Source organism: Marmota marmota, unplaced genomic scaffold (genome assembly GCF_001458135.2).
Source record: "Marmota marmota marmota unplaced genomic scaffold, marMar, whole genome shotgun sequence".
Classification (NCBI taxonomy): Eukaryota; Metazoa; Chordata; class Mammalia; order Rodentia; family Sciuridae; genus Marmota; species Marmota marmota.
The window spans coordinates 67,241,645-67,264,739 of NW_025999900.1; the positions used below are offsets into that span (position 1 = coordinate 67,241,645).

Below are 23,095 nucleotides of genomic sequence, written 5' to 3' on the forward strand. Positions count from 1 at the left end.
AGCCTCTGTCAGTACAGCTGGCCTGGCCAGTCTGGGAAGCAGGCTCTGTACAGAGGGTCATCAGCAAGCAGGGACTGTGGTGTTGCTGCTGGCCCAGCCCTAGCGTTGGCCTGGACAGCCTACATAGAGTCTCTGTGCCCAGGGGCCTGTGGGTTTCAGCCCAGGACGAGGGCGTTTCAAAGTCAGGCTGCCTCTGAGGCGGGAGGGAATAACTCAGCTCCCACCAGGCTGAGAATAGCTCAGAATTGGGTCACGCTCACCGAGAGCTCCGGTCACAGCCTCCAGCCTTTGACAATAATCAGCTTTCTCCCGACATCTGTCCCTTCCAGGGGGAGGCAAGAGCTGGCATATTTGCTGAAGAAAGTGGTGGGGAGAGGAGGCTATTTTTAACGGGGAGTCTTGCCTCACCTGCACCCCAGTGGCTGGTCCCACACCCTCCATCCCAGAGGCTGGCAGCCTCCCCCTCCTGCCTACCCTGTGCCTCCCTCCACTTCCAGGATCAGCAACCTCCCATGTGAGCCAGGTGGTGAGAGCAAAGCACCTATGGGTGCCCTGAGGATGTCAGGTGGGGTCAGCCAAGAGGCTGGAACCTGGGCCACCCCTCCTGTGCCCTGGTTGGCCTGGTCCTGTCTTCTGAGGGTTGGGTGGCCACATGCTGCCGCCCAAAGTCCCCTATCCTCTGAGCCCTGCTGACCCATCCTGGGCTCTCCCCTCTACTATGGATAAAGGAGACCTTAAGCAGACACCCTCCTCAGACTCTAGGGGCTCAAGTTCCTCAGGCCCAGGGTCCTTATCCAAGGTGGCACCTTGCCAGCCCACTCAACCCAAGCTCCCTAAGCACATTTCCACAAAGGCTCCAGCTGAACGTGCTAGCCTGCAGCAGCAAGCAAAGGCAGCCTTCGTCCCCCTTGGGTCCTCCAGGGGCCAGGACCCTCATCAGCCTGTTCTGGTTCCAAACCCTGTGCCCCTCCCCTGCCTCCCAGTCTGCCCCAAGCAGCCCAACTTGAAACTTGGTTTCCAATTGTCCTTCAATCCCTGGCCCTAGGGATGAACCCATGTGTCCCTCCCTGTCTGGACACAGGTGTGTGTTTGGGGGAGGAGTGACACTTCTTAAGAGCTCAGTTCCTTCCACCTTTGGCATTAATGAGGTGTGTCATGCCCAGGTAGAGTCTTCAACCCTCCATCAGTGGCCACCCAGCCACCCAGGCTGGGCTCCTGCAGAGGAGGGGACTCTAGCTTTCTCTCCAGATGTGACTGAGTGCAGGTGTACCCAGGCAGCATCTGCATCTCCTGGGAGCTCTGAAGAGACGACTTCAGGTCCACCCCAGACCTCTTCATCTGAAGGTGCATTTCAGCCAGGCTTGGTGGTGCACACCTATAATCCCAGTGGCTCCGGAGGCTAAGGCAGGAGGATTGTGTGTTCAAATCCAGCCTCAGGGGCTGGGGATGTGGCTCAAGCGGTAGCGCGCTCGCCTGGCATGCGTGAGGCCCGGGTTCGATCCTCAGCACCACATACAAAGATGTTGTGTCCGCCAAAAACTAAAAAATAAATATTAAAAAAACTCTCTCTCTCTCATCTATCTTAAAAAAAAAAAAAAAATCCAGCCTCAGCAACTTAGTGAGGCCCTAAGCAACTCAGCAAGACCCTGTCTCTAAATAAAATATAAAAAAGGACAGGGGGTATGGTTTAGTAGTTAACCTGGGGTCAATCCCTGGTACCCCCAAAAAATAACTAAAAAGGCACATTTCAGACAGGGTTCTGAGGGACTGGAATAGCATTGAAGTTTGAGAAACACTAGTTTAGCTAATCTTTGTCTTCTCTTTGCTGTAGCAACTAGGAAGCTCAGCCAAATTTGCTGCCCATCTAACAAAAATGTACAGAATTTTATCATTTCTTCTTCTCACCTAGTTTTGCCTGAGTCTTGCCCTCCTCCTCCCAGAGTATCCTTGAGAAGACTGAGATAGGTGATGTCACAGGCCTTCAGAGCCCATGTCCTTGCTGCCACTTGGGTACATGCCAGTGAGTAGTATATTAGGGTACCAGGCACATCCTTGTGACATAGTAGATGCCCTTTCCTAGGTAAATGTTCCTGCTACATGTCAGGCACATGTGTTTTGATTCTTTACAGACCACAAAGCAGTTCTCATGTTCCAGGTGTCTGAACCATTCCTAAGCTTCAGCCATTTCATGTTCAGGAAACATCCATGAACCTGAGGTTCTCAAATGTGGTCCCTGCACCACATTTGGGATTGCTGTCTCTCCAGGTGATTCCACCCCACAGCTGCCCTGGGACCCCTGAAGGCAGAAACTGGAGGCCCAGCACAGTGCTGTGCAAGGACCTCATGGAGTCTCATCGGCAAACTGAATGTTTCATTTTAAAAAATGAGGTAACTGGGAATTGAACCCAAAGCCCTCTTCCATCATTTCAAAGTAAAATAAAAAGGGCTGGCAGAGTTCAATCCCCAGCACCACAAACAACTTTTACAGATAACTCAGGTGGGTGGATGCAAGGGAAGAGCAGAGTTGGTACGATGAAGGGAGGTGGGCCCTTATGCTGCTGGGAGATGGGTGCTGGGCTCCCCAGCCCTCTCTCTTGTGTTTCGTTGACCTCTTCCATAATCAGATGTGCCCAGCACCGCTGCTCCCAGCCTTGCCTTCACCAGGGTCCCTCAGGTTCTCCAGCATTGGGACGGCATCAGAGCCTGGGGAGGAGAGAGCAGTGGGTCTTGTACTGTAGGGCAGGTGGGGAGAGAGGGGGTGGCTCTGTCCCTAGCAAGGGTCACTGTGTGTCCATCCTCTATTCCTCCAGGCGTGGCTGTCAGCCAGGAACAAGTTCACTGTGGGTTAGGATGTGTCCCCAGCATGGCCCAGCACTGGGGCAGGAGGAGAGCAGAAGCTGGAGGCTGAGCTGCCCCCACTTTTGCCCCTCAGGAAGTGCTGGCTTCTTCTGATCGCTCCAATGCCAGGGACCTCCTGTGTCCTCCTTCCAGACCCTCCTGGCAATTCTGCTTTGCCTTCCCCAGCCCTGCTGTCACCCCAGAAGATAGCTCAGAACCATGTTTCCTTGCACCCTAATCTGTGGACAGTAGGATCTGCCCATTTAACAATCCAAGAGTCTTGACCAGCATATACACCCACGAGACCACCTCAGCCCTGCCAACCCTCTCCCAGGCCTGCTTCCTGTTACATCAATCACACTTGCGCAGCGACTGGATTGGCACACTGGGGCAAGAGACGGAAATGTGCGGTTTCTGAGCAGACTGGCCTGCCCAGAAAGCCCCTCTGTGGCAAGGAACTGGCTCATGGTCGTCAGCAGTGCCCAGCTGCCTGCACTGGTCTCCATGATCCCCAAGAGAACTGGACAGTGTGGGCTGCTGGACATGCAGGGTGAGCGAGGTCCCTGGCCTGGCTTCTGCCCAGAAGCCTGGGGCCTGTGAAGGCCTGGCCTGCTGAGGAATGCAGCCCAACTGTGGGTGGCGGGCAGCTGAGGGACAGGGACAGTGGGGGCAACAGAGGCATGTTGCTAAGCTACAGGCACAGTGGACACTCAGAGCACCAGGCAACAGGGAAGGAGGCATTTCTTGGTGGGGGAAAGCTTGAGACCTCAGGCCACTGGTGTCCCCAGGAGGTCCAGGTGCACTGGCTGCCTGTCCCCTCAGGTGAAATGTGGTCTGCCTCTAGTAGGCCTTTGACCCAGACCCACCGGCTGGCCCTTCTATCCAGCCTGCTCTCTCACTCCTACCCTGACAAGGAGGCCTGTCCTCTGCCCCTCCTCCCTTCCTTTGACAACTGACCCTCCCACTGCAGCATGTAGCCCCTCAGGGCAGGGCTTGGAGTTGTAGTGGAACTCCAATCCCCATCCCCAACTCTGGATTCAGTGCCCACCTGAGGCCCCAGGGCTGTCCCAGTGTCCTGCTGGCCACCGCTGGTCTGGGACAGAGACTGGGTTTGTTTTGCTCTGGTAGGGCTCCACTTCCTCCCTCCGTGGAGAGACTGCTAAGGAAGCTCCAGGGCTTTGGTGCTGCCAGCTGGCCCTGGGGGCAGTCATTGAGGGCCTATAGCCTCCTACTGGCCCACCACAGTCGCTTCCTGAGTTCCTAGGTCCCACCCCCAGGCCTTTGCCCTCATGGTGTTCTGATGCACATCCTCCAGTGCCCCTGGGGACCTCCTGCACTGGGGGTTGGGCCTTCAGAAACCCTGATCCTTCCCCATGACACCCATCTTGGCATGGTGGGGAGGTGCTGGGTCCCAGCTGAGCTGCATGTTCCTGGTGGTCCAGGATCCTGTCCAATTCTAGGTCCTGCAGTTGGCGCTCGGTAGATACACTGTGGCGCATTCGAGGCCACATTCCATCCTCACATGCACATGCAATTGGAGTCCCTGCTACTGTTAGCACAGTTTTTACTACCTGATCTCTGCCACGGGGAGGGGGGGGGGGCCGAGCCCAGCCAGCAGGTCAGTGAGGTGACGTTTGCTCCTCCACTGCAACAATGTGGGAGCAGCAAGGCTGAAGAAGGTGGGGCTGGGAGTTTTGAGCCAAGTGCTCACCCTCCAGGAGCCTTAGTCCCCCTCAGTGCCCAGGAGCTGCCCAGAGAAGTGCCCAGGAACATCCCAGGCTCACTGCTCTTCACTCCACCCCTGATGCACATGGGCACCAAGAGCCTTGGAGACATGGCTTTGACAGCTGATCAGCACTGTTGGGATGGTCACCCAGCGCCCACCCGGGCCAGGGGACACAAGCTGCCCAGTCCACGTCCTAATGCTTCAGTCCCCCTCTACTGGACCCTATCGTGTCCTGGGAACTTGCCTGCCTGCCTTGGGGACCCAGGCAGACAGCTGGCCCAGCCCTCCGCCAGGCCTTTTGTGATGGGGGTCTGCTCGCAGCAGGTGCTGTCACTTAGGGGGAGGTAGCAGCTCTAGTGCCACTCTGCTTCCCAGGGAGGAAGTCCAGGCCTTCTACTGTTGAGCTGGGGCCCCTCAGGGTCTCTCCTAGGCCAGGAGCTGGGGACAAAGAGGCAGCTGCCATTCAGGCAGGGTGGGGGCCCACAGTCTTTGTATGTGCCCAGCCCCTCTTGGTGACCTCACCACCGGCCAGAAAAGGGCCCTTTCTTCCCAAAGGCGGCAGTTGGGAATCCGCCTGGGGACAAAGCCGCTGCCAGGCGGGGAACCAGTGAGTGGCCGCCCCCCTCATGGCATAAATTAGGGGTGGGGGAGGGGAAAGCCGGTACAGCTGGCGCCTGGGGGAATTATGCATGATTGTGCCTGAGAAGACACCCCTCAATTCATGTGGGGTGCAAGGGGCTGGCCTCTCCAGGCTCATTCATTCACGGCTTTTCCTTCCTTCATTCCACAGATGGATGCCAGGCACTGGCCCCAGCACAAGGGGATGCAGTAGAGGTGATAAGTGGGGGGCTTTCAGTCCAGAGGAGTTTGGGGACAAGTGGATCACAGCTTCTCACTGCCCCAGTACTTGGGTCAGTTGGAGAGACCCTGTAGCCCTAGCAAGCACTGTCACCAGCCGGGAGGGGGGGATGTCACAGCCACCCAGCCTGAGGTCACACAGAGGCCTCTGAGGGGCTTCAGAGAGGCCAAGAAAATATTTGCTTTTCTATGTGTGGTGTCAAGTGACACCTCCACCCCTCATGTGGGGCCAAGGAGAGCTTCCTGTCCCCAGGGTGCTTCACAAAGCCGCCTCACAGTCCTGCTGGCCCTCAGCCTTTCCTGGCCTCTGTGGCCTCTGCGGGGCACTGTTCCCCACCCCTGGAGGAATGGGCATCAAGGTGGCCAGCAGTGGACAGAACAGACAGGTGGCCTAGAAGGCTGACTGGCTGGGGTCATGCTGAACCCTCAGGCTGCCTCACAAGTGCCCATTTCTCTGTCCAGTGTCTAGTGGGAGGCCCACTGCCCAGGATCCCCAAGCCTCTCTCCTCAGCCTCCCCAGGCATGGACCCTTGTCCCAACCCTGAAGCTCTGAGTGCTGATGACTCAGCAGGAGGAGGCAGTGGGCCCTGGGGGTCAGGCCAGGCTGAGAGGCAGGCCCTGGTGTGCTGGGCCATCAGCTGATGCCCAGGAGGTCTCTCCACTGCCCTAAGCCAAGTTCAGCCCTGGTGGTGTCCTGGCCACACTGAGGACAGAGAGTCAATTGGGTGCTCAGGGGCACGAAAGGTCCTGCCTGCAAAAGAGGAAAGCTGGTGGCTCTGGGCTTGACTCAGTCCTGACCTGGGGGTTCTGGGCCGGGGTCTCAGATTGGCATGGCAGAGGCATTGCAGTCACCAGCAGCACAGAGACCCTGAGATTTCTGGGGCTGGGAGACTTCCAAAGCCCTGCTGGGTCTACAGCCACCCAGAGGCAGGGTGCACCTACTGGGCACTGGACCACCCCACACCCCATCTTTACCCCCATTCATGGATTAACAGAGTGAGTCTCTGCAGATCTGACCCAGGCCAAGGCTCCCGGGGCATGAAGCCACCAAAGACTGGGGTGTGCAGCCCCACCAGGAGACAGAACAGCCCTCTGCCCCCTCCCCAGCCGAGCAAGCTGGCGGGGGCGGGGCGTAAGTAGGCCAGTGCTTTGTGCAGCCTACGTTGCCATGGTGCCACTGCAGCCTGTGCGAGCTTCCTTTTGGACCTGTTCCCAGGACACCCCGAGCCAGCCGCAGGCCCTCCCAGCCCCTGCCAAGGCCCCATCCAGTCAGGGGCTGCTCACAGGCTTGGAGCCCTTGTCTGTCCCCGAGCTTCAGGGGCAGTGTCTGAGCCACCAAGCACACACACACCCCCACCTCTGTCACTCACACAATGCTGTCCACACTGGTGCCACATACTTGCAGACATTTGTGTACCTCACATGCACCCATGCATGCACACACGTGCCACACAGCACACACACTCACTCACATATCCACACTGCATACCTGCATACAGCTACACAGGCACACACTGAAGCTGTGAGGACCACAAGTCCCTAAGAGCTTGGGCTCTTCGGGTGGCCCTCCACAGAGCTGAGCCTCCAAAGACCCCCAGGGCCCAAGGGACAGCCCAACCCAGAGGCCCAGAGACCTTGGCCCAGACCACCTCACCACATCTGTCGGTTTGCTGGACTCAGAGGTCATGGTTGAATCTGAGGAGGGGCCTTGAATTCAAGTGAAAAACCAGCCTAAGTGGAAGTGTGAGTGGCAGGGCATTGCCACCACCAGCCTCAGGGACCATGGGAGACTCAGGGACCCATACTGAGAGGCATGGGACTTGCTGGGCTGAAGGGTCACATATAGGCACCCCTTGCACAATGTTGTGTGTCACACCTGGCACTAGATATGAGTCACCTCATTTGATCCTCAACCCCACAATGCAGTGGGTGTTGTGGCCCCATTATAAGCAGAACACAGTGGCCCAGAGAGCACTGGTGGCAGGGTGGCAGGACTCAGTCTAAGTGTGAGGGAGGGTGGTCTCTGGGCCTGGCAGAGTACTGGAGCTGAGGCACACAGAGGCCCTGGATGGCCCAACCCAACTTCGTTGTCAGCTGACATCAGTGGCTGGTTTGAGCGACTGTGGAGGGAATTGGCCCTAAGTGTTCCTGGCCTCCCCAAATCCCTGCTAATGAGGCCCTCACTAAAGGTGGGTGAGGAGAGGGTGGCTTCCCTGTGGTTGGTGCCCTGGAAGGGGCAAGCTGGGAAGGCTAGGGCCCTTTCCTAGGGGGAGAACACACCCAGGTCTTCTTTGAAGACCATGTCTGGAACCTTTGGTCTGCTGCTTCAGCCTCCCTGTCTGACCACAGAGAGAGGGTGGATCTGAGGAGCAGGAATGCTCAGCAGGACTGGGGGGAAGAGGAGGGACAGACAGCCCCCACCAACAGTGGGCAGTGTGGTTCCCACCTGCACCTCTCCCCATGAACCTGTTCGGCATGGTCTTCAGGGTCAACACAGGTCTGCTAGACCCCAGGCCCTGGAAAAGTATGGGATTCCCAGACCTGTCAATCCTGTGGAGAGGCCTGAGCAAGGCTGCAGTGCCCAGGCTTTCAGGCAGGGCCTCAGCTTGGTCTACCGCAGCGCAGGGGGCAGGGCAGAGGAGCTCTTGCAAGGCATGCTGCCCCTGGGCAGGGCAGGGAGGGGCTGAGAGGCCCAGTGGGTTCTTGGGGCAGGGAAACCACTTAGGAGTGAGAAGCAAGAGAGGCTTCATGGACAGCCCATGCTACCTTGTGGTGAGTGGGTCAGCCAGAACTGGGCTTGGGTTTCTGGGTGACTAGGGAGAAAGGGCAAGGCAGGAGGTGGCCAGACTTGGGGATGGGAGATGGCCAGAGGAGGGCCTGGCCTGCTTTTGCAGCTGCAGTGCCCAGCACTAAGCCTTATTTTTGGCAGTAGTGTCTGCTCTGCAAGGCTGGGTTGGGGGATAGGTCAGTCTCCATCACTGTGCCTTGGGACACCCACCAGGCCCCATGGGAGAAAGCGAGGCTGCTGGGGCAATGCTTTTGTCCTATACACCCTGCAGCATCCAGGTGTTTTGGGCAGTGTAGAGTTGGCCTCACAGGCATGCGGTGGACATGACTCCTTGCCTGTGCACTCCCCTGAGCTGCCAAGCCCACTGTGTCATATGGGGACCATGCCGGCACACAACAGGTCCTTCAAGGCCTGATTGTTCCACATCTGCTGCAGGGGAACTGAGGCCTGCCGTACAACAAGGCTCTCTAGGGCCCCTGGAGACCCAGTAGCGTGGGGAGAGGCCTGTGCAGGGTGGAGACCATCCCTTCCTTTCCCTGTCACCTCAGGCAGCCTTCCTGATGCCAGGCTAGACCAGTTCCCAGTCCCTGTGCCCCAGGTCTTCAGCCCCTTTCTTCCCTCCAGTTTCATGGACCCTCTCAGCCCTCCAGTCTCAACTCCCAACCCATGGTGCATGACGGGCTCCCTGCCCCAAGGACCCAGGATTGGATAGGATAGTCCAGCTTTGGGGCATCTGTCAGAGGCAGAGCATCACACAGCCGGGTGAGCCTGGCACACAGGGCCAGGGCTGGGGAGGTCATTGAAGTCTTCTTTCAGAGGTGGCATTTGGTTTGGGCAAAGAGCACAAATTACCCAGGAAGGAAAGTCAGAAGCCAGACAAGGGTCCAGCCTGTGCAGAGACGTGGGGCAGACAGGTCCCACCTGGGGAAGGATGTATTCTTGCCCGCCAGGCTTCAGGCCACTGCCACCTATAGCAGTGGTACCACGTGGGCCTTCTGGAAGCTGGTGTGGCAGGCCTGAAGTGGTACCCTGTGGCCAAGTGAAGGTAGTTCAAAGGGTCAGAACTGCGAGGTCTGCAGGGGCTCCATGCCAACATGAGTGCAGCAGGTGGTCACCAGAAGCCCAGCTCAAGTGCTATCCACCTCCAGACACAGAAGCTGCAGCACATGTGGTACCATGGCCACCTGTCCTCCACTAGCTAGGACAGGTGCACCTGGCGGTGGCCCAGGCATGACAGCTGCACCAGCCGTCTGGCCCTAGACCACTTCCAGTGCCCTGGCCTTAGCAAAGCATGGCCTCAGGCGCCACCTGGTGGCTTCCATGAAAGAATGAGGTAGGCAGGTAGGGGCTCAGAGGGGCATGTGTGCCTTGTTGGGGGCGTTCCAAGGTCAAAGGGCTCCAAATTCTGTGCCGGTGAGCTATCCTGCAGGGCAGGCTGGTGGAGGGTGGGGTGTGGTTAGCTCTGTCTGGAGTCCTCTCTCTCCCACTGGCCTGGCCAGAGCTGACACTTGTCACTGCAGGTGCCAGGGGGCAGTGGGGCTCAGGCAGACAGAAGAGCCTGGACTGCGGGCCCTACCTCTTACAGGCCCCGGTCCTTGCACTGTCACCTAGAAGGACCGCCTCTACAGGCAGCACCTATATAAATATCCATGGCAAAAGTCACTGGGTCAGACTTGGAGCAGCTACTAAGGGTGAGGCCAGAGAGTACCCAGTGCCAGAGGGGTGCCTGTGCCTGGCTGTTCTTGGTAGGGAGCCTCTGGCCTGGGAGGTGACCCTGCCCACACTGTTTCCCCACGCAGAGGCCCCAGGGACCCCTCCCTACAGACTCACCTGACTGTCCACCTGGCTCTGGTCTCAGGATCTTTACAGTTTCTTCTGCTAACCCACTTCCGCTGGCCCTTATATGGCCCCTGCCCTTCTTTGGGGTGACCTAATCAGGAGTGAGGGCTGGAAGATGCCCTTCCCCATGAAGGTGGAAACTGGAATCCTCAGAGGAAGTGGAGTACACGCACCCAGGGCCTGAGGGCCACTGCTCTGAGTGACCCATACACAATGCTGAGAGCAGACCTCAGCCCAGGAGAAGATAGCCAGGCAGCTCGCCATCCCAGGACCAAGGGCTGCACCTGGATCTGTGCCTTGAGATTCTTTGCACCTTTTGTGTGCATGGGGTGGGGTACTTGGGTGGAAACCCAGGGCCTCACACATGCCAGGCAAGGGTTCTATCACTGAGCTACATCCCCAGCTCTTTATTTTATTTTATTTTTTTATTTTGGAGTGTGGCTACTGAACTCAGGGGCACCTGACCACTGAGCCACATCCCCAGCCCTATTTTGTATTTTATTTAGAGACAGGGCCTCACTTAGTTCCCCATTATTGCTGAGGCTGGCTTTGAACTCAGGATTCTCCTACCTCAGCCTCCAGAGCTGCTGGGATTACAGGCGTGGGCCGCACGCCTGGCTATTTTTTTTTTTTTTTTTAAGAGAGAGAGAAGAGAGAGAATTTTTTAAAATTTATGTTTCAGTTTTCGGTGGACACAACATCTTTATTTTTTTATTTTTATGTGGTGCTGAGGATCGAACCCAGTGCCCCGTGCATGCCAGGCTAGCACGTTACCGCTTGAGCCACATCTCCAGCCCCAAGCTATTTTTAATTTTATTTTTAGATTGAGTCTCACTAAGTTGCTGATGCTGACCTCAAATTTGTGATTTTCCTACCTAAGCCTCCCAAGTCCCTGTGATCACAAGTATGTGCCACCACACCTGGCACCCTTCATCTGCTAAGGTGACCCTGTCCCCATGACTAGACCCTGTCTGGAAGGCCAGACCTTGGGAGGCCCATCCCAAGGTTCTGTCCCAATGATCCCCAAATCCTCTCCCTTGGATCTCTGTCCTGCCTCTTGCCACCCTGATCCCCTGGCCTGCTGCTGTGAGAGGAGCTGTGGACATAGTGACCAGTCCTTCCCAAATCCCTGCTGCTCACCGGGGGCAGCACCCTGGGGGCTCTGCCAGCTTCAGTATGTCCCTGCTCTGGGTTCTTCCAGGCCCTCCAGTGTGCTGGCCTGGCTCTTGGCCTTTGCATGGCAGCTACCCCAACTAGAAGGCCTCCCACCCTGCTGGCCTCTGTAGAGGGTCTGCCCCAGGAGGGGCCTTCTCTGACTCCCCTGGGCAGGTGGCCCCTTTGGTAGTCTGTGGCCCATTGCAGGGCACACCTTATCCTCTCCTCTGCACAGTACTTGCTGCACCTCCCTGTGTGGTCAGGACCATGCCTGCCTTGTCTCCAGGTCTGAGACTGCCATTCCTGCTGGCCCCTGATATCTCCACAGGACAAAGGTCTGTGGGGGTTTGCTGAATGAATGCAGGAGGCCTCTGGTGGTCACCCAGCTCCTGCCCCGTCCCACAGCACTTCCTGTGTGCAGGCATGGGTTCATTCAACAGGTATTTGTTGAGTCAGGTGCTAGGGGTGCAGACAGAAACAAAGCAGTTTCATGTCCTCAGGGTCATGAGGTGACCTAGTCAGCAAAGCCCCACACTCCACCCCAGCTGCATCCTCAGCTTCAGTTAATGACTAGCTGAAGTGACTAGCTGAAGTGACTAGCCGAAGCCAAGGATGCAGTGGGGTGGAGTGCAGGGCTCTGCTATATGAGGCCAGCTGCAGTGGCTTGCTTGGCCTCTGGGCTGTTACTCTGAAGCCCCAACTCAGGAGCTGCCCCTTTCAGGGTGTGTCGGCCAAGACCAAGCACTAGCTGTGCCACTTTTCACCCTCCATTGGTGACCAGAGTGTCTGGATACAGCAGTCGTGAGAGTGGCCTCAGGGACCTTTGCTGGCCCTTCATACCAGCCTCCACCCAGTGAGCGAGAGCATGGGGCCCTCACAGTTCAGCCTGCAGAACTGGGGAAAGGCCATGCAAGGAGCAGTGGGGGCAGGTGCCTCCCTGTCCTTGCTTTTAGCCAGCCCCACTTGGCCTCTGCCACTTGCCATCTAGACCACGGACACCTTGCTGGGCACCTTCCCTACCTTGGGCTTGTCTGGAAAGATGAGGTGACAGAGAAGGTCATAGTGTGCATCCCAGGGCTCCTTCCCTTCTCACCTGGCCTGACCCCCCTGACCTTGCCTAGCCCCAGAGTCTGCCCCAGCTCTGCTGGCCTCTTTCCCCAGCACAGCCTCTGTGGGAACAGGGTTGACTGGAGCCTCCATCCTGCCAGAACACAGGCCTCCTTAGCTCCTGCTCCCTCCAGAGACTTCCTGACCCCTCCTTGGCCCTGGTGGCTTGGACCTACCTGAACCTGCCTCGCCCCAGACCTATCTCCCCCTCCAGCTCAGCAGTGGCCTCCTGTGTGCCCCACCCACTTGTCCACAAAGCTCAATTGAGCAGGGTGTGGGTGCCCATGTGGCAGCAGCATGGGGTGAACCTGGCCTACCCCCAGCTGTGTTCCATGGGGAAGGAGCTGGGAAGGCAGCCCTGAGCCAGGGCATGAAGCTCACACAGGGAATGGCAGGCCCAGGCCAGTGCTGTGGAAACAGAGCAAGGGGACCCGTGGGCTGGTGTCCTGTACTCCTGGAGGAGAGGATGGGCAGCTGGTGTCTCCAGCACCTAGAAAGCTGACTACTCATTCAGCAGCCCTTGTGCACTGCCCCCACCCCCAGACAGGTGCGCTGGGTCCTACCTGCTGCAAGGGGTGGAGGAATCAACAGGGGGTGGCAAGGAAGACAGCCCAGCCCCCTGTCCTCCTGTCTGGCCACAGTGAGACAAAGGCCTCTCTGTCTCGCCCTGGCCACCTGGAGCCTCAGTAAGCACAGCTCTGAGGTGGTTCTAGAGTGGGTGCAGGCAGCATGGTGGGGTATGCCAGGTGCCCTGAGGTGTGGGCGCTGGAGACGCAGGGCTTCTCTGACAGGCACATGCTCACTGGGTGGGGAAATGATGGAGGTGGATTTGGGAGCAGGGAGCCGAGCACATGGCAGGTGCAGAGTGTGTAAACTTTTCATGAACTTAGTTATGAAAATGTCTTCTTTTCCTAAATTAAATAGAGATGGTTCCTTCTCTTACCAGGCTGGCTGGGAAAGTCAGGGTCAGAGAAATCTGCCAGCACCTAGGTGTTGCCAAAAGCTCGATCCTTGTCCCTGATGCAAATCCAATAATGAAGACATCGTTTTGAGAAAAAGGAAAAAGGTTTATTGCTTTGTTAATAAAGGAAAAACACAGGGGACTCCTGTCTCACAGGCTGCAATTCTGCCCATCAGCAGGAACAAGGGGTTTTAACAGATATTTCATTCCACGTGCTCAGTCTGGAGTTGTGATTCACTTGTTTATTTGGGACAGTCATTTCAGAGATCTTCTGGTGCCATCCCCAAAGTCAGGATAACTTGTTCCTATGGTGGGTGTGTGCTCAGGGACAGATAGCTCTACCTAGGATGGAGAAGAAAGGTAATCCTGAGATGAGGGAGGGGAGATTAGGGAGGAGCAGGCAGAGAGGAAGAGAAGGAAACATGTCCACTTTAAAATAAGTTGCAGTGGCAGAGGAGCAAGGGCTACCTTCAAAGCATAAGGTCACACTGCCACATAGGGATGGGCGGTCTCTGACTGTTATCACTGTCAAGCCACTGGGCTCCTCGAGACAGACACACTCCCTCCCTCCCTCCAGGCCTAGGGGGACACTGAGCCACCACAGCCCCTCCGTCCGGTTCTCAGCCTGGAGTCCTCAGGCTGACACCAAAAGAGGGGACAGGCAGACCCCAGGCCTTCTAGGAGGAAAGTCCAGTGGCAGAGACAGTGTGAGGCCTGGTGGGCTCTGAGGGAAGGAGAAGGGCAGCAGTGGGTTCCAGAGGGTGGGGCCTGGGGGGGGCACATGTCTGAGGCCACATCCTCATGCAATAGGTGCTCAGCTTGCTGCTGGCTCTCTGCTCAGTCTGGGTTCTCAGGAGCCTGTCCACAGAGCTCACAGCCTTTCTCCCTCCCACTTGCAGGAGGGTTCTGGGTAAGTCATGTGCTCGCCCCTCCCAGTGGAAGCTCCAGGATCTATGACAGCCACCTCCAGCCTCCCCCAAGGCAGAGCACATAGGCGGCTGAGCTCAGCTCTCTGCAGCTGTGGGTAGAGTTGGGACTCCTGAGGACAAGAGCCCATCCACCTGGTGTGTCACACCAGGGCCAGCTGTCAGCCCCAGGCCTGTGGGACCAGCGGTGGGGGCAGTCCTTTGGGGGTTGGGGCTCCCGTGTCACCTGAAGCTGGCACCTGCAGCAAGGCTCAAGGGGTGGAGTGTCCCCTGCTGGTCTGGCTGCTATCATTTGGGAGCAGTGGGTGGGGACTGGGATGAGGCCAGTTGGAGGCATTGTTGATGCTCTCTGGTCCCAAGGGCAGTGTGGCCCCTTCACTCCCTGGGCTAAACCCACTGATGGCTGCCCTGTCCTCACAGCTGGAGTTCAGCCCACTCTGTCCCCAGGCTCTCAAACCTATTCCTCACTCCATCTTCCCTCCCTCCCCCCAGCCCAGTGAGGAACCTGCTTTCTGTCCCTCTGATCTCTGGGCCTGGCCCTCCCCCTGCCCTGGCAGCTCTTGGTGCTGGCTCCCCCTTCCTGGTCCCCAAGCACCCATACCACACAGCACTCTGGTAGCAGCCTTACTGTACCACCCGCTGCCCCTGCTGGGTTGGGCCCTTGGTCATGGACACACTGCCACAGCCGCCCCAGAGGCAGGAGGTGCCCTTATCAACACCGGGTGGTCACCTCAGGGATGTGTGTGAATTTCGTCTTGACTGCACTGCAATGGACTTGGGGACGCCCTTCTGCAAGGAGAAGCCCTGCACTTTGCACAGTGGCTCACTGTCTGCCAGGAACCTCCCAGACTTCTCAATCAGATGTGGCCTGTGTGGTGGCCCTATGTTGGCATCGTTTGTGCCGTCCCTGCTTCAGTGGGTGCGAGTGCTGGCTGTGCTCCCTCTGTGCCCGGCACCTGATGGGCAGACAGAAGGCATTTGTTTGAATGGGTGGAGTTGCCCCAAACTTGGCTGTGCTCTGTGCCACGTCCTGTGCTGGGAAGCATCTGAGTCCAGCAGAGAAAAGGCTCTCTGCATCCTGAGAGCAAAGGCCCTGAGTGGAGACTAGGCAAAGATGTCGGAGCACTGGAGATTCTTATTGTCATTATTGTTCTGGGGATTGAACCCAGGGGTGTTCTACCACAGAATCACATCTCCAGCCTTTTTTACTTCTGAGACAAGGTCTCCCTAAGTTGTTTAGGGCCTCACTCAGCTGCCAAGGCTGGCCTTGAACTTGTGATCCTACCACCTCAATGAGATTTTGCTGGCAGGGTGGCGCCTATCTGTAATCCCAGCAACTCTGGAGTCTGAGGCAGGAGGATCCCAAATCCAAGGTCTGCCTCAGCAAATTACTGAGACCCTCAGCAACTTAGCAAGAACCTGTCTCAAAAACAAACCAAAATGACAACAACAAAAGGGTTGGAAATGGGACTTGGTGGTGAAACGCCCCTGGGTTTAACCCCCAGAAACCACAAAAAGAGTTCAGATTTCCACCTGTTTACTCGGCAATATCTTCTAAGTGCCTGTCACGTGCCAGGTGTGGAGGACACCATTTCTAAATGCAACTCATCCACAGCCATGTGACTGCCCATTCCTGCAGGCCCTGAGGCTGCAGGGCCTAGAGGTGAGCTTCTTGCCTTGAAAGGTAGAGAAAGGTGAAGCTCACAGAACACCTGGCCAAGGATGGGTGGGGGCTTTGGGAAAAGCAGTAGGACCCAGGCTATGAACAGGAAGGCAGCGGTGACCCTCCCCTCCGCTCACACTTAGGACCACCAAGTTCCATGTCCTGAGACCCCCCCCACCCCCCACCCAGGATTCAGGAGGAGGAGAACCAGCAACATTCATTTGGAAAGAGGCTTCAGGAAACTACCAAGGAACTCACAGGACTTTTGCTTTTGGTTCCCCCCTGCCCCCGTCGTACTGGGGTGCTCTGCCACTGAACTATATCCCCAGCCTTTTTATTTTTTTGAGACAGGGTCTTGCTAACTTGCCCAGGCTGATCATGAACTTGTGCTCCTTCTGCTTCAGCCTCCTGAGTTGCTAGGATTATAGGCAGCTGCCACAGTGCCTGATCTCATGGGAGTTTTCATATGCCTGACATCCAGTTTGTACCCCAAGCCAATGAAATCACCTCTGGGGGGGGGGGGGTACCAAGCCTCTCTCAGCTGCTGCGTTAGCCTCTCCATAGCCAGGAGACCTCAGGCAGGCAGTCCCTAGGAACAACTGACCTCCTGGGTCTTGGAAGAACCCAGGAACAGAGACAAGACCAGAAAAGCTCTGAGACCTCATGTCTGACACTTCACCAGGCCTGGAAGACACTCAATGGACAAGAGCTTGAAAAAGAGGCGTCTGACCACAACACAGGGATAAATATGGCTTCAGAGGCATCCTGACCACAAGGGAGACCTCAAGCCTACACCCAGGGGCCTGGATTCAGGCCCACCAGGACCCCTCCTATGCCATCCCCAACCAGCCTGTGGGAGCGCTGATTTCTTGGAATTTTACCCACTCCCTTTTGCAACACCCAGAGCAGCCAGCTCCAAAGGACACTGCCATTTCTGTGAGGTATGACTCATGCTGTGGGAATCTCAGCACACTAGGCATAGCAGGTGCTATGACAGGAGCCTGCCCTGCTCCACTCACCTGCATGGCACTTACCAGGAATTCCAACCCCCCAGCATCCCCCCCACCCCCTACTGGGGATTGAACCCAGGGGTGCTAATCACTGGGCCCAACCCTTTTTATTTCATTTAGAGACAGGGCCTTGCTGAGTTGTTCAGGACCACATTAGATTGCTAAGGCTGGCCTTGAACTCAAGATCCCCCTCCTGCCTCAGCCTCTGGAGCTGCTGGGTGGTGCTGTTTGCCACCACACAGGGGTGTATGTGTGTGTGTGGCGGGGCAACATTCTTTTGTGCAACTTGCTTTTTAGTTTTGGTCTCTTAGCAATTGCAGGGCCAGACAGGCTGCCTCTGTTGTCTGGACAAGGAGGAAGATTGAGGCAAGGAGACAGAGGCACTGGCAGGAAAATGCTGGATACAGGATGTTCACACTCTCATGTGAAGGCTCCTGGGAATCAGGCCACCACACAGAGGGACCTGAAAAGTCCTCAGTTCAGGCATGCAGGCACCAGAGTCCAACACTTCCACTTGGGTTGATGCAAGTGCCTTTAAAAGCACAGCTTAAGACTCCTCTTAGGGAGAGGATCTTTCCAGAACCACACTACAGAGATGCTTTCTTCAAATACAGTTCACATTGGGCTAAGAATTTGGGCAGTGTTAGGGAACGGGGAGCAGAGTATGAACCACACCGGCCATACACACACTTCCTGGGCTGTTGAGGTGGGCACCCAGGGATTCTCACCTCTGCCCAGCAGTGCCACCAACTATACGAAGGAACTTACTACCCCCATGCCTCACCCACTCAGGCATTAGAATTCCTCCCCCAGGAGCAACAGAGGTGACATATACAAGGACAGGAGGCCAACAGAGAACAGAACACACCTTGGACTCGCATCCTTTCTCCACCACCAAGAGAAGCTAAGAGATTTGTTTTATTTCAGTAATAATTAAGGGAATACTAATTTGTCTATGTCAAGATAATACTGAGCTATTTTAGATATACCAATACAACAGTCATACAGTAACAGGGGCAAGACAGGAACCAGTACACGGGGAGACACACCTGTATACACATCAAAACCATGGGCAAACGTTTCTCCAATTATTAAGGGAAGAATATCCAATAGACAAAAAGCTGCAAAACTGTTAAAATTTTTCATGTACAGAAGCCTAGACCTTCAAAAACCAGGTAGAAATCTGCAAAATAAAACAAACGAGAAAAAGCGATTGAATTCCACTATAACAAATATATAGGCATTTTAGCAAAATAAAGCATTAAACTGCACTTAGTAGACTCATTCATTACATTTATTGTAGTAACTGCTTTGTCATAGGGTTGACTTGAATCTCTCTGGACAAAGATAATCTGAAAGCAAAGCTCACTGAGTTGGGTAAAGAAAGCAAACATTCCCAGCCGTTTTTTGCATGAACATGGATGACATTGTTTAATGCAGACCCAAGGCCACACATTTTGGGAGAGTAAATTTTACTGGTAGTACAGAGTCTCTTCACGAAAGATCATAAAAATACAATACAATGTGATGAGTCCAAATTAAAAATGACATGCAGCAGCCCACATCAACACACATGCTCCTAAGAGGGACGAGAGAAGCTGTCTGGCATCTGCTAGGGCTTGTTATAGAAGATAATTGGGTATAAGGAACTAGAACAGAGTGAAACAAAACAAAACCATGCCTATCACACAAGGTCAAATGATTATCTCCATGACCAAAAGAACCCACATGAAACCCTCAGCCAGCCCAGGGAGGTGGTCAGCATCCTGTGCTCAGGCAGACTCCAAGCTCAGTGGCAGGAAACATCTCTGCACCTTACAGAACACATCCAAGGGATGGGGAATCTGCTTTCATGGGACCCTTCTAAAGGCTGGCATTTTGACTCTTTGAAATAAAATTAAAAATTAAGCAGAACCTAGTGAAGGATACGCCTGAAGTTGATTATAGTATAATCTTGGTTTCCCAGTGGGTATAATCTAAAAACTCAAGATTTAAGAGCATTCCAAAATTATAATACAGAAGAGCAATCCTAAAACAACTTGGCCTAAATGAGAATTCCAATGGCTTGCACTGAGAGCCTGCTGCTGCCTGGAGCTGGCCTGCTGTGGGTGGGGCTCACAGCCTGAAGACCCCCACTGCCCTTTGACCCCAGGCTCCAATGCTTCTAGAACACTTCCAGTAGGAAAGGTAAAGGGAGGGTTTCTAATGAGTCAAAGTGAAGATGACTGCTATGCTTCCATCACCTTCAAGGTATTCAAGGTCATTCCTTTTATCTGTCACACTTTAGCTATTTAAAGTGATAATTTCCCTATAGTTACCCCATAGGGTTCAAAAGATGTGCCCTCACAGGATCATCTAGTGAAAGAAAAAGTGGTCTGTCAGTTATGACTGGGACCCACATTGTCGAGGCACTGCAGAATTTGGGGGGAATTCTTTTGCTCACATTAGCAAGTGACTGTAAAACTGGATCCTCAGAAAGTATTTATGGAAATATATATTCCATTCGGCAAAAGAAAAAAACTTCATGCCTGACAGATTCTAATGGTTCTTTCAGGCAACAGGGAAATTCCCACACCAGTAACATGTCCCACCAGGCACAGGTGGCACTGAGAGTGCTGGTAGCAGCAGTTAACTTCCTCTGACTAGCTACACACACTGGTCCCACTGGGCTACTGAGTTTCTGCTCTGATATTCCAAGATGACTGGGTGTTTACCAGGTCTGACTGCTTTACAGCATCAACCAACAGAAGAAATCCCTCATTTTCTACAGTCAGATGCTTCTGCTCAGTTTCAGTGTAACCTGATGTTGGTAAACTACTCCAGTTTCATTCTCTACAGGCGCGGAGGTCGCCTTTTATTTAAAGGCCCACTAATTTTATTTGTATGTTCCCCTCCTTTCTAATCACTAAGGAAAACTGTAAGTTCAGATCTTACAAACAGAATGACTTGAAGGCATCAATGATGCTTTGTCCCTTCTCTGGTGCAGCCTCCAAAGGTTTTTTGGCTTTGGCTTTCATAATTTCCTTGTGCTACACACAAAAATAAGACTCATTCCCTCTAAAATACAGAGTACGGAGGAAAGCAGAGACACTGTTCTTTCAACAAAAATGTTTGTGAAAGGACAGACAATCCAAATAAAAAACCCCACTCCATTAAACTGGGTAGGGCCAATCCTGTATTAAAAAACAAAAACAAAACAAAACAACAACAACAAAAAACCCCTTTGGTTCATTTAGTATTATTGTTGTACTGCTTTTGTGCTAGGACTTTACTCCCACTTAACGAATTCCCCCTTCTCATAATTTCCCTAGTATTATGTAAGGTTCCATCTATTCCTAGATTGTGAAATTTCTGCATTTTATGCTTGTACCACCCACCTAAAAACTCACAAATGCTGCCTCTATTTCATGTTCTGAGTGAAAACACACAAAACAAAATAAACACAAAAAACACAAACCAAACAAAACACACCACATCGTTTGGATAATGATCCAAATGGAAAAGTTAATGTGCTGTAATGACATTTGTTTTGCAACATCAAGAGCAGCAGAGATACTGAATATAATTTGCTTAAATCATAAATACTGAGATTGAGATATGCATGTATAAATCACATGTAGGCTCCATGAACTGAAAGCTCTCTATAAATACATAGAAGTCTATATAAAGTGCAAAACCAGCAAGATCAATGTGAGATCTCAGGAATTTTAGTACTCCCACTCATCAGATTTCAGGTCGAGATAGCTGAGGATGTTCTGGGCGAGCTTCACAGCCTGTTTCCTGGCAGCCTTACACTTCTCTTCTCCCTGCGGGTCCACAGCATCCAGGGCCAGCAACTGCTTGGTCAGCAGCTCCTCCAGCCTGATGTAGTTCTTATCGGATCGATTTCCATCAAAGGAGAGGACTTCCCCCTGGATCTCCGACAGGTTTCCAAGAACATTCCAGACCGCCTTATGTGATGGGTGCTCCTCACAAGCAAATAGCTTCCTTTTTTCAAGGGCTTCCTTTAGGTCAACATACGTAATCAGAGTTTGCACTTCAATCACCGCTCTTCTCCTGGCTTCCCGGATGCAGGGATTTTTTTCAAGACTCACCTCATCCAGCTGTCCAATCAAACCCTGCAGTTCTGTCTTGGAGCTCAGGTACAATTCAGGAGGACTCTGAGGTTGGAGAAGTTCATTTTTTATTTCTCTCATCCTCTTGAGGACCTTTTCTATTTTCAAAATGGAATGGTTCTGACCCAGGTCAAATGCATACGTAGTATCGGCTTCCTCTTCTAAATCCAAATACTTCAATAATTTGTTGATATCTTCGACTACCTCCCTCCGATAATTTCTGATTTCTGTACGCCCACAAACATCTAAAGCATCCAGATCAGCAATCAGGCCTGAGAGCACACATGATAAGTGCCTGCAAGTCTCAGTACTGTCCACTCCCATCAGAAGTGCAATCAGAGTGCCTCTGGCCTTGTTCACCTCGCACATCACAGAGTTGATTTTGGCGACAGAAGGATGTGCATCCTCAGAAAGCGGCAGGGAAGGCTGTTTTTTCATGCAGTCTTCAATAATCTCTTGCACAGCACAGATTTTGGTTAGAGTATGATACCTTGCTTTCCGTAAAGAGATCTTCCCTCCAGTTTTAACATGTGTCAGCCTCAGAATGATATCCTGGAGGCCTTCCTCAAATTCATCAGTCACACAGTTGCCTCCGCTGTAAAAAGGCACGATCTTCTCTTTTACAAGGGCTTGGGCTTCCTTAAAGATGTTCTGTATTTCGATACGGTGTGGGTGGTTTGCATTCTGCTCCAACTCTTTGAGAAGGCCTTCTGTCTCCTGTGCTGCCCTCTTCCTAGCCTGCTGAATGTCTCCTTTTCCTTCTGTATCCACAGAATCTATTTCAAAGAGTTGTTTTGTTAGAATCCTCTCCAGTTTCTTATAATTCTTGTCATCTGACAGACCACTGAAGCCGATTACTTGCTGTTCTATGCTTTTTACTTCCTTTTGGATTTCCTGAAGCCTAATAATAGAAGGATGTTGGTTTCCCATATCCATACTTTTGTTGTGTTCAGTTTCACAAGCACTAAAAGATAATAAGAAAAATAACAATATAGCACAAAGTCTCTGAAAAATGAAAATCATATTAATTCATTCCACAATTCTCATTTTTAAAGGACACACTTAAGTTGCCTGGTGTGGTGGCTCTTGCCTGTAAATTAAAAAAGGTCTTATCACTGCGATCCAATAGACACTCAAGTACAGAAGGGGAAATGACTTACCAAGTCCCTATCCTGAAAATACCTGGTGTGGTTTTGTTTTGGTATCAGGGATGGAACCCAGGGATGCTTAACCACTGAGTCACCTCCTCAGCCCTTTTTTGTATTTTATTTAGAGACAGGGTCTCGTTAAGTTGCTAAGGCTGGCCTTGAGTTTGTTATCCACCCACCTCAGCGCTCGGCAGGACATGGTTTAAAGAACAGCAGTTAACTCAGAGTCCAGTCTGAGCTGGGGCTCTGGGTCTGTGAATTTCGAGTTTCTTCAACCATAGAGGCTGCATTCGGACTTCATAAACTCAACTGTTGCCTTAGGACCAGCAAAAAGTCTTCAGATCATAAGCTGTTTTGGGAACCGGCAGGGGCCTCCAACCCCCACAGGACCCACCCCTCCCACGTTTCGGGAGTCACCGGGCAGGAGCAGGCCCAGCCCTGCGCCCTTCCGCGAGTCCCTCCGCACCCCTTTCGCGTGTCCAGCCCTCCCCTGGGCTCCTCACGCACCTCCCGCAGAGCGCCGGGCTGCAGCGAGGGGCGGCCACGCCGAGCGCACGTCGCGGGCTCCCGGGCGGCCCTCCGGGCCGTGGCCACGCTCCCCCTACCCGGCACTGCGCGCTACCGCCACTCGCCGCCCATCAAAAGTCCGCAAAGGCCGGGCGCATCTCCCCCGCTTTTGGGTTTCGGCCAAACGACTCACTCGAGGAGGACAGGCAACCGAAGCCAGGCCCGGGGGCACCGGGCCCGGGCAGGCCCCCCGCCCGCCCCCGCCGCGCTTTACCCCGAGGTCTGGGCGGCGGCGGTCTTGGCTGCCGCGGCGGGCGGCGAGGTGGCAGACGGCCCTTCACGGGGAGCGGCGCCGGAGCGCGGCCCCCAGCTGCATCCCCTCGCCCCTCCCGGCTAGGTCTGACCCGGGCGGCCGGTGAAGGGGCCGGCGGCGGCAGCTACTGGCCGCGGCGGC

General features: G+C 54.2%; 1 protein-coding gene and 1 long non-coding RNA gene across 4 annotated transcripts in view; one reads left to right on the forward strand and one right to left on the reverse strand.

Moving 5' to 3' along the window:
* The first annotated feature begins 15,380 nt into the window (after nt 1–15,380).
* LOC125615378 lies at nt 15,381–18,759 on the forward strand. Its single transcript, XR_007346038.1, has 2 exons — nt 15,381–15,861; nt 16,544–18,759. It is a non-coding gene; the product is annotated as an uncharacterized LOC125615378 (long non-coding RNA).
* Nucleotides 18,144–23,095, reverse strand: part of Bag5 (BAG cochaperone 5) — a 5,779-nt gene continuing 827 nt past the window's right edge. The window contains exons 1-2 of one of the 3 annotated variants that reach the window (XM_015496075.2): nt 22,916–23,088; nt 18,144–21,950 (exon numbers count right to left, since the gene is read on the reverse strand). In XM_015496075.2, the coding sequence (XP_015351561.1) occupies nt 20,579–21,922 (1,344 nt within the window). In that variant the 5' untranslated portion in view covers nt 21,923–21,950; nt 22,916–23,088 and the 3' untranslated portion in view covers nt 18,144–20,578. Of the gene's footprint in view, nt 21,951–22,641; nt 22,892–22,915; nt 23,089–23,095 lie in introns of those variants that run through there. The other 2 variants (XM_048799424.1, XM_048799425.1) reach the window with 2 other exon arrangements.